We start from the raw sequence: 12,599 nt of genomic DNA on the forward strand, positions 1-12,599 counted from the left end.
CAACATCATAGTGAATAAATTGCGCAGTTGAGGACCAAAAAACCACTGACTTGATTCAATAATACTATCTATATAGGCCTGATCATCTTCCAAAATACCAGGCGCCCAACATGCTTTTTTGTATGTGTCATACACAACACCTCTATATGTTCTAATATCTTCATCACTTTTAGGACCAGTGACTATACCAAGAAGGATTCTCATGTAATATTCTGCTTCCATCTTATGTGGAACATAATTAATGCTTCCTATAGAAAAACCTCTCTCCCTAAGCTTCCATAGTTTCTTTTTTGCCATCCAAAGTGAAATATTAAGGAATTTCAGCATAAGTGAACTGCCTAGCAAATTCACAAACCTGATTCAATTTGAGGTAGGCCATGAACATAAAATCTACATTAGCTCTTCTTTCCAAAAAATCTTCAAGATTATCTTTGCCTTTGTAAAAAACTGGTTGCTTTCCTGGTTGATGGAATGGAAGTTTCATTACTAGTATATTTCTATACTGTATTGAAAATTTAAAAAGCCTCCAAGCTGCTTCAAAAGCTGAAACATATCGACAGAAAATGAAATCAAATATCAGTTTTTTACAACACAATATCTAAATAGTGTATATTCTTCGGATTGAGTAGTGCAGGATTTTAAAAATACCTGCAATCAAACCAATTTTTTACTTCATCTTTTTTCTTCTCTTCGGGATTTATAGAGGAAGAAGCATCACCACATCCTGCGTCCGTTAAGTTGTTACTAATATTGGTGACACCATTATCGTCTGAAGTAGTTTTCTTTGTAGGTTCTATCACAAAGCTACACGATCTTATCCCTTGTTAATATACTTAAATAAGTATTTGATAGAATCTGATTGGTTGCACCACTCAACATTGATGTGAGCCCGATAGCGCAATGATAGGATACGATTGTAAGGGACAACATATATGTTATCACACTTTCTTCCATTCTTCTCTACAAAAACCGTAGATGCTCTCCTTCTATATACTGGATATCCATCTTTGCCAATAGTAGTATCTTCAACATACTCCTTAGGAAAAAATTTTGAGCATTTTCCATCAACCATACATGGTGAGTTTGGATTCGCCGCACCACATGGTCCGTGGATCATGCAATCCTTTACAACTTCATATAGTTCTGGATCTTCATCTTTATCTGGAATCTCAGCAGAGATTATCTTGTTAATGTCATCGCTTGTTGGAAATTTACAACTTTGATCCATGAATAGAAGGATATGCGCATGAGGAAATCCTCTTTTCTGGAATTCAACAGTGTACATTGTTGCATTAATAGCAAACATTATGTTAGTAAATTAAATACAGATAATATCAAAATAAAGCATAAAAAAAAAACTCACCAGCTGTAGTCTTCCCTAAAAGATGTTTTTCTATTAAGTCTTTGATAAGAGAATCAAGTTTTATCTTGAATATCCTGCACATAATGTCTGGTCTATCATCTGAACTCAGTTTCCTCTTCTTCAAGTACCTTGTAATTTCTAGCCACTTGGGATTACATGTAAATGTAATGAATAAGTCAGGAAAACTAAATTGTTTACATGTAGTCATGGCATCATAATAACCCTGCAACATATAGTGAGGTCCACCGGTGAAAGAAGCTGGTATTCGAACTTGCTTCCCTTGCTCCTCCATGTTACAGTTTCCACTTTCGGCTGCAGCTTCCAAAGATGCATAATTATCACATCTTACATTAGACTGGTTAAATTTAATATACTTCAACCTATTTGATTCCAGACTCGTGTATGCATCTACTAAGAACTGTTGGAATAGACGCTTAGACCTTAGGAGAGTTTGAGCTTCATTCTCTCTTTCCTGGATTCTGAAAGCAAACCACTGTCTCATACTAATAAACTTATTTTCTGTATCTAGGTTGTCACCTCTATAGCTTTTCTCTATTCCAATTCTGAAACCATCTTCTCCATAGGGAAAAATAAGAGGGTATTGTAGTGCCAAGTAAGAAACATGCACTTCACTTATTCTTTGTAGCTTTCCAGAATTCTTTTCTTGTACAACTATATCACGTCCAGGCATCTCAGGACAAAAATCACCAAGAATCAATGCAGCAACTTCTGCTGTTTTTGGCATAGAATATGTTCTCCCATCCTTACCTACACGAATGATGCGCATATGAAATTTATCTTCTTCATTAGCATCAAACTTATCTTCCGCTTGTCTAAATGCATCAACATAAGGATTTACTTCATCCAGCATCTTAATAAGTTTAGCGATGAGCTCCTTTCTTATACTATTTCTCTCTTTGACACTCACGGATTTTTTACCCTTGCTGTTCATAAATTTCATTAAAAAAAACCCCCGTTTATCAGTAGAAGTCTGTTAAAGCACAGTAGTACCTATTGTGAAGGATACGTTTGTAGTAAACAATCAAAGTTGAATGTTGATCGTTCCATACCTCATTATAGTTGATCTGTTTTCAGTCTCATTCTCAGTATCTACTATATATAGCTGTGAAAACTTGGCGTAATCTCCATCTTCTGGCTACATACTTCCAATTTTGTAAAAATTTTGGCCATGTAGCTGGAATTGCTTAGGACCTTTTCCCTTCTCAATGGATCGATCGACTTGACCACCAAGAGAATTAAATGCAAAAAGCATATTGTATGGTCAGATATTCTCTCTAAAATGTCTACTTAGTGTATCATCCTTACTAAGCAATTCCCTAATTAGCTCTGGTGCTTCTTTTCGGAAGGGTATTTTTACAGTTCCTTGTAAAAAGCAGAGGGAGAATTTTGGTTTTTTTGTTCTTCTTCGTTTTTTTAGTCGTTCATCATACCACATCATAGCTTCACAGTAACAACACTTGTATGTTGGATCACCATGATCTAAATATTCACTTTCATTCCCTACAAAAGTCAATTTGAAATATAATTTAATATAAACCACTAAGTTAAATAAATTCAGATAGCAACTTTTACGAATAATACCTTTTTGTCTTTTTCGAGCCGAAGATTTACCCTTTGAATTAGATGTTGACGTGCCACCAAAAGACAATGATTTTACACTGAAGCCTTTACGTCGTTTCTTTTTTACCGTAAATGCAACATCTGTTTCTATTGTGATCTCACTGCTGGACAGTGAAGTTTCTGAAATAGTGTCATCTTGACTACTAACATCGAAATCCTGTTCATTATCTGAATGATCCTCACCTATTATCGTAAATTAGTTATTGATGAAATAGATGAGGTCGCATAATTAATCATTAAACAATCTCAGACACCTTACCTTCAGTTGAAGAAGCATAATTGGTGTTTTCCATATACTCCTCCAAATGTGGAATATATTTTTTTGTTTTTTGAGTGGTTGCTTAACTACATTTTCTATTGGCACATCTGAAAGTTTCAAAGTTTTGCATCATTAGTATGTAGATGTTTGAATAATAATTAACAATACTAACTCTTAATTGTTTAAATATTTTCCAGGTTTTGTCCTCTTGCTTGGTGTTGGCCAGCTTGGCTTCTATCTTCTAATTCTATCAGGTTGGCTTGTAATTTCTTCTAAAACCAGTTTTGAAGTACGTTTGTTTTGGCTTTGACAACTTGATCTTCTCGCTTTACTTGTTGATATAACATCTGGTGAACAAAAATTATAATCAGTTTCCCATTTACTAAAATTATAGAAATTTGAGTAAAGAATGGTATTAAACATACCATCAACAATAGTACTTTCTGAAGTCCCAAATAGATTACCGTCAACAATAGTACTTTCTGAAGTCCCAAATAGATTCGTAATTAATGATGACTTTTCTCTGGTCAATGTAACAGGGATCGTTTGTGTTTCCTCTTCAAAAGTTGCTAGTGGTGTAGGAAAAAGTTTAGGCAGCTAAGTTTGGGAACGTGGTAATCTTAATAAACATGGTATTATTTACTTACACTTGATAGCTTCATTTCTTAGATCTTCAATAAAATCGGTTGTTCCTAATGGATAGTAGGATTGTCGTATATTCACCAGAGAGAGATTAGATGCTTCTGCTACGAAACTGGTTACTGTTTGGTGAATCAAACAATATTATTATTAGAAATGAGGTTAGTGTAATGAGCATATACGTTGAAAATTTAATCCAATAATGACTGACGTTTACCTTTCTTAGAGCTGATACGAATGGAGGATAAGAAATCTACATCACCAAGATCTGCATATGATTGGTTTATCTGGACAGATGTGTAGTTCTCAATTCAGTTTACTGCCACTCCTTCACCTATCACTTGTAAATGCAGATTATATTGCTAAAATAAGATTCAAAGACAATAACATGTTTTGTATCAAATACAGTAGAAAACATACATATTACACTACTGCTGTTTTGCAAATAGGATCTATCCAAATAGGAACAGGTTGATAACTTTGCTCTGTTGTTATTGAGTGAACCAAAACTTTGTCGGATTGTTATTGGTGAGAAATTGTTGTTTTGATCTTCAAGATTCTCTTTTCCTGTAGGACAGAATTGCATTGCCAAAAGAGTGACAACCTTTATGATACACAATTCTCATACAGAAACAAAGATTTGAGGTAAACACCAATTAAATGTCTACCTATTTTTTTTTGGAGTACCCCTGTTTCCTGTTGGATAGATTGATTCTTCTAGAAGAACAGGAGATAAATTAGTTAAGTCTGTAAAAAGCCTTCCAAAAATCCCTTTCACATTGAAACTATCAACTTTTGTTTGAATAGCATGAGAATTCTCATTCACAAACATGTTATCACTGGTAGTAGGCTCAGTAGGACACTTCCTCTTACTCTCTCGATTTACACAATCAAATCCATTTCCTGAAAAATCTCTCTTGTTCCTCATTCGTCACTTTTTTTTTCTTGCTATCTATCTCATTAAAAAATAGTTAAAGGAATAACTAACAAATCCTATATTCATTTTGAACGTAAATGAAGGAATAAGTTTCTGTAATTGAGGATCATATCGATGTAGACATTAATAAAACCAAAGTACGAAAAGATTTTCGCTGTCTTGTTAGTGATTTTCTTGTTTCTGAAATGGTAATAATATTTTCAGTTAAGTTATTTAACGTATCATATATTTAAGAGTATTTCATTTTCTCTTTAGGCTATATTGATACGAATATGGTATAGTATTTATTTGAGAAAATTCATCAAAATTTTTGTAGATATTTTAAGGTACATGAATCTCATATTAACATAAGCCTATATTTTGATTATCACATAAACCCAGGAAATTATGCACATAAATATTATTATTATAATATTATTATATTAGTAACCATTATATAGTAATAATAATAACGTAAAAATTGTTGTTTATAATAATCAAACTATAATTTTTTATGCTAGAAAATGTTTTTAAAAGACTTAGTTGTATATATAAGTTATAAATGTTTTTAATATATGTTCTATCTATATAGAGATATAACAATTGTTCAACTGTGTATAACATTCATATTTATAATGGTTTATAATAAAACTCAATCAGGAAACATCGAAAATAATGTGAGTCAAAAAATTTAATAAACCAAATATGCCTTGTAATAATTTTATTAAGTTGTAAGGCCAACAACAACAACAAAGGAAAACCAATAGCAATTATTATTCTCGATGGATTCCAAAGAATAGGATCCTTTATTTAGTGCTTGAAAGAAAATTAAAACTTAAAATTCCAACGATCCAATGACCGATTCATTCTCTCATTTCTTCTTGTAAGTAGCCCCATTGCCTCCTTTTACCCTCCCTGCAGTAGCCATCTTTGCCTGTGCCATAATCTCACCCTTTATGAGATTCTCCTGTTTTATGTCGACAACCTTGATGTGATCCAAACAAAGTTTCTTGGTAGCAGAAGCATTATCTAGAGGAACATCTTAATCACCGGTTGACCGCTTGGAAGAAGGAGTGGTAGACTCAGAGGCTTCTTCAGTACTTGTAAGTAGTAGGGTTACCTAAACAGAGATTCATTCAACTAAATTTTACAAATTCATATTATAAGATAATGTTAAATTGCCCATACCTGATCATCGGTGCTATCATCAGTTGGATTATCTCCACCATGAGACATCTCAGTCACATCATCATCGTTAGTACCATCCTTGGAAAGAACTTTTGAAACCTTGTAGGTATCCAACTCATTCCACAAGTTGTCGTTTTCAATGCTTATCAGAAACTGGTAAGTTTTCCCAACCAAATTCCTGATAGTTGCTGGCAAATTTTCTGGATCTTCCATCTGTTTTGAGAAAAAATTTCGATAGCCCTTTAAATATTTATCATATTTTACACAGCTAAAGAGACAATTGTTTAACTAAAGACATATTACCTCATCAAAGGGTCCTTCAATTAGACTGTTAGCGGTACAACCAACAATCTCAGCAGCCGGGCTATCGAAAAGCATTAATTTCATCTGTCCTGTTTGATCCATCACCTTGACATGTGTTTTGAACCTAATCGATTTATGTATTAGAGTGATAATGGATTACATATTAAGGATATGAGTAGTTTAGTTTATTACCTTGATAAGACATTAGTCACTTGCGCATTGCAAGTATCACACTGCCACTTTTGTTTCTTTGTAACAGATGCATTTTCATTAGTAGTAGACTTCACCTTGGAAACCTTCTTATTACACTTTTTACATGCAATGTAGTACCACGCCCAGTCACAGTCTATGGCGTAAATAGTATATATCAGCTTAACCTTACCAACCTACAATCAATCAAAAAACTTTACTTGTGTACATCACACACAACATATAAATCTATTAGATTAATTTAGTACACAATGTTCACAGTGATACCTCAATTAAGTTCAAGATATTTTGGATGGTCCCATTCACATGTTGATGGTAGAATTCTCCATTATTTGCTAACTGTAGCTCACGTTTTGGTTTGCTCTCAAGTAAAGTGAGAGCAAGACCATCATTTGGCAACCTAGACAGACAAATGGGTGAAGTGATTAATTTCTCAAAACTGTATAAGTACTATATAAATACAAAACATAATAACTTATACTTACTTATTCTTGAACTCGACAATCTGACCATACTCTGGATTTATTGTGAGTTGTGACGCATTGAAAGCATTTGCTATCGTCCTTACATCTACGATAGCAGTTTAAACATATTTAGTCAAAACTTGATAGGAAAATTTCGGTAGGTTCATTTATGCATAGAAACGTACCATTGTAGATTTTGATTTTAGCAAATCTCAGAAAACAAATCACCATTTCCACATCGACGTCTTGACATGCAGCGTAGATTTGATCAGCAAATGATCCTCACAAAACATCACTGTGTTGAAAGAATAACAAAATTTTTACATTAACAAAAGTTTTCAATTAAAAAAATACATATAATTTTAATTTATTTTAAAATGTTATATACCTCTCATCCCTGAGTTCAACATCAATCTTGTTTGTTGGCTTGTTGTTAACATCTATTGTCTCCATCGCACCAACATTAACCACTTGACCAACAATGTCTGTGTAAACACATAAACTTTTGAAGAGATAGTTAAAATATTTATGTTATTCATATGATTACCTATTAATAAGTTTGGGTTGAGGTTCCCGGATATTACAGAATCAAATCGGGAAAGAGATAGGTATGGCTCATCAGACAGAGGATCTATCCTCGCCACAACGGTTTGAGTCATGAAACGCATCTTGTATCGATGACTAGTTGGTTTGAATTGGCAACCGGCAAAACTTAACCCAAAATTTTCAACTGATCTCCATTATCCTTGACTGATCTTGTTCTCGAACCGATTCATCAGATTCTTTTTCACTGTAGCATGAATCTTTGTTCCCTGAAAATGACATTGCTGTTAAGCTAATATTAACTTGAATATTGTTTGATTTTGTATATAATAATAGTAGCTCTGTGTACTTACTTGAGCATCAGCGAGCACCATGTCAAATGATTCACCAAATTGTATCTGTTCTCCATGTATGAAGGACACGGACTTGCACTTTCCAGGAAGTTTTGAAAGGCTTGACATCTCGGAGGAAAGCGTAGGAAACAGCCATTGGAAGGTAAGTTTCTTAGTTTGGACTCGAGAATTGATAAATTTGTGATGATTTTACCGTATGTGTTGATGAGATATTTATAGGTGATTCACGTATGCAAGCATAATATCTTTGATTCTTTTAATTTCCAATATTTTTTCGAATATTAAGGTTTGAGGTTAGGGAAGTTTGGATTTTTGTGATAATACTATGAGATTTTTTGAGATTATGATGGATTAAATCCTGGTATTTTGATTGATGAAGCGATGATTAAGGTAATTTGGTTTATTAGTTGGTTATGAGTTATATAGTTACCCGATCTTGATTGTTGTGGTGATATAGTCTTAAAGTTTCGAATATTAAGGCTTGACATGGTCATATAGTCTTAAAGTTTCGAATATTAAGGTTTCAGTTTAGGGAAGTTTCGATTTTTATGATAATACTAAGAGATTTTTTGAGATTATGATGGATAGTTTTAAGGTTTTTGTTTAATATCAAATATCTAATGGGCCAGACTTTTTTTAGGTAGTGTATTTCATAGAAGCTGAATCAATCGGAGTTGAAGCCAAAAAACGTAGAATCCGGGTTATTTTGAGAGAGGACGTGGATCCTTAATACAAATGGATCGGGTAATGTTGATTGCTTATTTTTGACAAAATTACCCCTTCCAATTTTTAAAAACACTCTCCTTTACAACTAATTGAATGACAATCTTGGAAATTTTTGGCAATTTTCGAATTTGTACTTCTCTTTTATATATATAGAGATTACAGTATAACCTTGAAAAATAGTAAACAAAAATGACATGTATGAATTAAAAAGTATATCCCAAAAGCTATTAAATTGGAGTTATCTATTACTAAATTGTTGAGCTATTCGATATTATATTTTTTTTTTCACACTCACATAGGAATAAGAAAACTACTAAAGATATATAAGTTAATAAAGTTAATTAATAAATAAAAAATAAATCAAATTAATATTTTTTTAGGTTTTTAACATATTATTTAATGATATTTTTTTTTGTTGAAATGTGAAATTTATTAATCAACAAAAAAAAATACTTACAAAGGGTTGATATAGTTGTTTGAAACATATTTTTTTTATGGGTTTACTTATGAATGAATGAGTGATGCAATCAAACAAACAGACATAAGAATGGATGATGATGAATGATCAGGTGGAATGCAAGAGGTTTCAATTACTCTTATGTTGTTGTAATATAAGAGATGTCAATCCATAATGAGTAAGATGCAAGCAATCAGGATATGAACACTTATCTAAGTTAAGCCAAGTATGAAAATGGTTTTTTACTAACAACCTAATGATAATGATGAAATGCAAAATGTAAAACTACTAAGATAAGAGACTAAATGCAAGACAGTGACTAGAAACAAAGGTGAATGCAATGAAACATGAATGAAACTAGAAAGATGCAGAACATAAGCAAGAACTCTGGGAAGGAGCTCGAGCAAGCACTCGATCATATGCTCGATCGAGTGACAGGTCGAGTGGAGTGATACGAAGAATAGAACCAAAATCAACAATCAAAACAGAGCAGAATGAAAGCAAATCAAACAGAAAGCGGATAACAGTAATCAAATATAGAAATCAATAAACAGAGTAGGCCCTAGGGATGGATTCATGGGTTGGACTTGAGTTATAATCTCCTAAACTGATCAACAAATCTCAATCAACAGTGAGCTAGCTCTAGACAATGATCTTCTAATACTTGTTAATCCATTCTAATGACTATAACAATCAAGCTTAGATACTCCTAGACCTAGTTCTCACTAGCTATTACATATAAAAGCAGGCATTAAGATCCAGATCATCAATGTTAAAAACCACCTTGTGCAACCAATCTCTTGGGACAACCATGATAATCTCTAGTATTGGCTTTATCTAACAACCTAGACATTGGTGTGATGCTAAGAAGGTTAAGATCTGTTCTTACCCTCTCAGATATAAAAACAGCTTAGAGCACACCCAATCCAGAAGAGATATTTAAACAATCAATCTTGATCAGTCTAAGTAACCATAACTCTTATCCAACCTTATGCATCCCTAAGATCCTAACACACTACTCAGAATCACTAAACATGATGAAAAAAATCATAAACCCAGAAATAACTTGCATGATTAGAAAGATAAGACAAAGATCTACAATATTGTACAAAGAAGTAAACTCAGATTCTCAATACCCAGAAAGTTACAGAACCAACAAAGTAAGAAAATCTAGAGAAAATGCATAAAAGTGGCTTAGATATTTTCCCAAAATGGTAAAAACTAGGTTTCTTAGATATTTTCTCTCTAAAGTACTCTCCTTTGCGGCCATAGAGTACAATGGGTTTATATAGGAAGGAAGGAAACCCTAAAATGGCTAGAAGACAAAATAGGAAGGCGGTTCGGGCAACTCGACCATGTGCTTGGTCGAGTGCATGGTCGAGTGACCTCTTCTCCTGCTTCTTCCAATCGGTCGAGTCCCTCTCCTCACATGGTCGAGTGTCTGGTCGAGTGTGGTGGTCGAGTGGACTTCCGGACCTTGGTTATCTTCTGCTCCAGCTCCTTTGTCTGCTTCTCTTGATGGCTCCACTCTCCTTCAGCACTTCTCCATGCTCCTTTGAGTCCTAAATCACCTGATTATGCAAGAAACAATGCAATGCAATGCAAACCTACTCTAATGCATAAACAGTCCTAAAATTACTCAATAATGGCTAAACAAGCTAGTAAATCATGCAAAAGGTGTAAATAAACTAAGGTAAAACAAGGTGAAATATATGAACATCATTGTTCAAGGCAAAGATTAGAGAAACGACAAGTTGATCTTTCCCAAAACTAAAACTCAGAAGATCAAACAAAAGGTAGTACAAATGCAATTAAGAGAAGAGAGGCTCTAACGAGTCCCGCAAAGCAAACACCCCTCAAAGCGAACACCATCGGGTAAGCAGGGCCTGGAATTTGTTGGGGGGCTGATAGTGCAGGCTCTCAATCCGATCAGCTACAAGTTTCTCAATCTAGGCAAGTAACATTTGGTAAGGGAAGTAAACTGTGGTATGAATAAGCGAGTTTTGTTCCCGCCATACGTAATAGATTGTCGTTTGAAAAACCATGCGAATAAGAACTTCATCAAGAGCAGGGGATGAGTCCCCTGTGATGGCAAAGAGCGTGTCCGACCAGTATGAATTTCCGTAAAGTGTTTTTCAAGCTCATGTCACCAAAAGCAAATTCAATTGCAAGAGATATTGCTAAAAGTGTTACACAAAATGGAAGACTCATATCCTATCTATCCGTCGTAGGCCCAACGTGGTTGCATACACGTATTGAAGAGCAAAAGCATGGTTGATTTGTTCTTTTTAAAAGCATCCAGATCCTATCTTGCCGTCAGAGTTGAGCATTGTTGCTCTCTGTTTTTTTTAAGCTTTCATGCTTTGTTTTTGTTTTACACAATTATATAATTTTAGACAACAATAGAAAAAAAAATTGATGTCTAACTTATCATATTAATTTGTTATTAATCACTATATTTAGGAATGTTAAAAGAGGTTTTTAAATCCGGCCCAGCTGTGACCCTATATAAATGATCCCACTAAAACTCTAATTGTAAAATAACCAATCAAAAGGAACTCAGTTGCTTTTACAAATTTAACACTATCTTGTTACATTTAAACATGCTTTTACTATCATATTCAGATTATGCGCAGAACATCTCACAACACAAACAAAAACTTTCCTTTCCACATTTGTCTGTTACCATAACCTACTATCAGCCAAACCGCGAAGAAGATGCATAAGCATCTTCAGCATTTAGCTTTAATATTATCTAGAATATATATATATATATATATATTTTAAACCCCATTCTTTCAAGCGGTCATATTTTTTTTAGCAATTTCTTTACAGTTGTGTGGGGTTTAAGATCACAAAAAACCAAAATCTTAATGATTAAATGCCATCTATCATCAATGTAATGCGCAATAACAAATATATAATAGATAACAGTACTACAAGCTGACCACAAAACTTATGTGAAACATACGCTGCCTTGTTATTTAGAGAAACTTCAATCAATATCAGCTCCAATAGTTTGTTTACAGGTATGCCGACAATCCAGATTTAAAAATTTATCCTTCGCCCTAACCTTCTCATATTCAACATGTCGAAAAGGTAGATTATGATATATGATGATCTCAAAAGTCATCTCCTTATAAGATGATCATGACAGGATCTGAATCTTCCATTTCGTGTAACACTTTTAGCAATATCTCTTGCAATTGAATTTGCTTTTGCTGACGTGAGCTTGAAAAACACTTTACGGAAATTCAAAAGTAAGCGAGGGATCCACCCAAGGTAAGAATGACAAAGAGACCAATTTAAAGAAACTGTTAGTCTCAATAGCCGCAACCTAATCAAACTACAACTCAATATCCTCCAAGTGTAAATCTTGTAAACTTTGTAAAGCCCAAAAAAACACATTAACTCTGCATTTTGATTATTATTCACTTTTTGAAAATTAATAATATACTTTTGTTTTATAAATAATTAAATTATATATATTAGTAAATTGATAATTTTATCTTTAATGATTATTATAAAACTATTCTT

At 33.5% G+C, this 12,599-nt stretch overlaps 1 protein-coding gene across 1 annotated transcript; it reads right to left on the reverse strand.

Annotated features, from left to right (window-relative positions):
* LOC104767930 (replication protein A 70 kDa DNA-binding subunit B-like) lies at positions 5,690-7,214 on the reverse strand. Its single transcript, XM_010491892.1, has 7 exons — positions 7,169-7,214; positions 7,005-7,089; positions 6,787-6,919; positions 6,502-6,695; positions 6,310-6,433; positions 6,007-6,219; positions 5,690-5,785 (listed from the first exon to the last, which is right to left on the reverse strand). The coding sequence occupies exons 1-7, from the start codon at positions 7,212-7,214 to the stop codon at positions 5,690-5,692; spliced, it is 891 nt and encodes a 296-aa protein (XP_010490194.1).

The sequence above is a fragment of the Camelina sativa genome, chromosome 19, assembly GCF_000633955.1.
Source record: "Camelina sativa cultivar DH55 chromosome 19, Cs, whole genome shotgun sequence".
NCBI classification, from domain to species: domain Eukaryota; kingdom Viridiplantae; phylum Streptophyta; class Magnoliopsida; order Brassicales; family Brassicaceae; genus Camelina; species Camelina sativa.

What these genes read in the sequence shown, in the direction of transcription:
- LOC104767930 (XM_010491892.1), bottom strand. Translation starts at nt 7,214, where the DNA reads ATGGTGATTTGTTTTCTGAGATTTGCTAAAATCAAAATCTACAATG. An exon ending in ATTGTCGAGTTCAAGAATAA is followed by an intron (nt 6,920 to 7,004) that starts GTAAGTATAAGT and finishes TTGTCTGTCTAG; the next exon opens with GTTGCCAAATGATGGTCTTG. An exon ending in GTGACTAATGTCTTATCAAG is followed by an intron (nt 6,434 to 6,501) that starts GTAATAAACTAA and finishes TAAATCGATTAG; the next exon opens with GTTCAAAACACATGTCAAGG.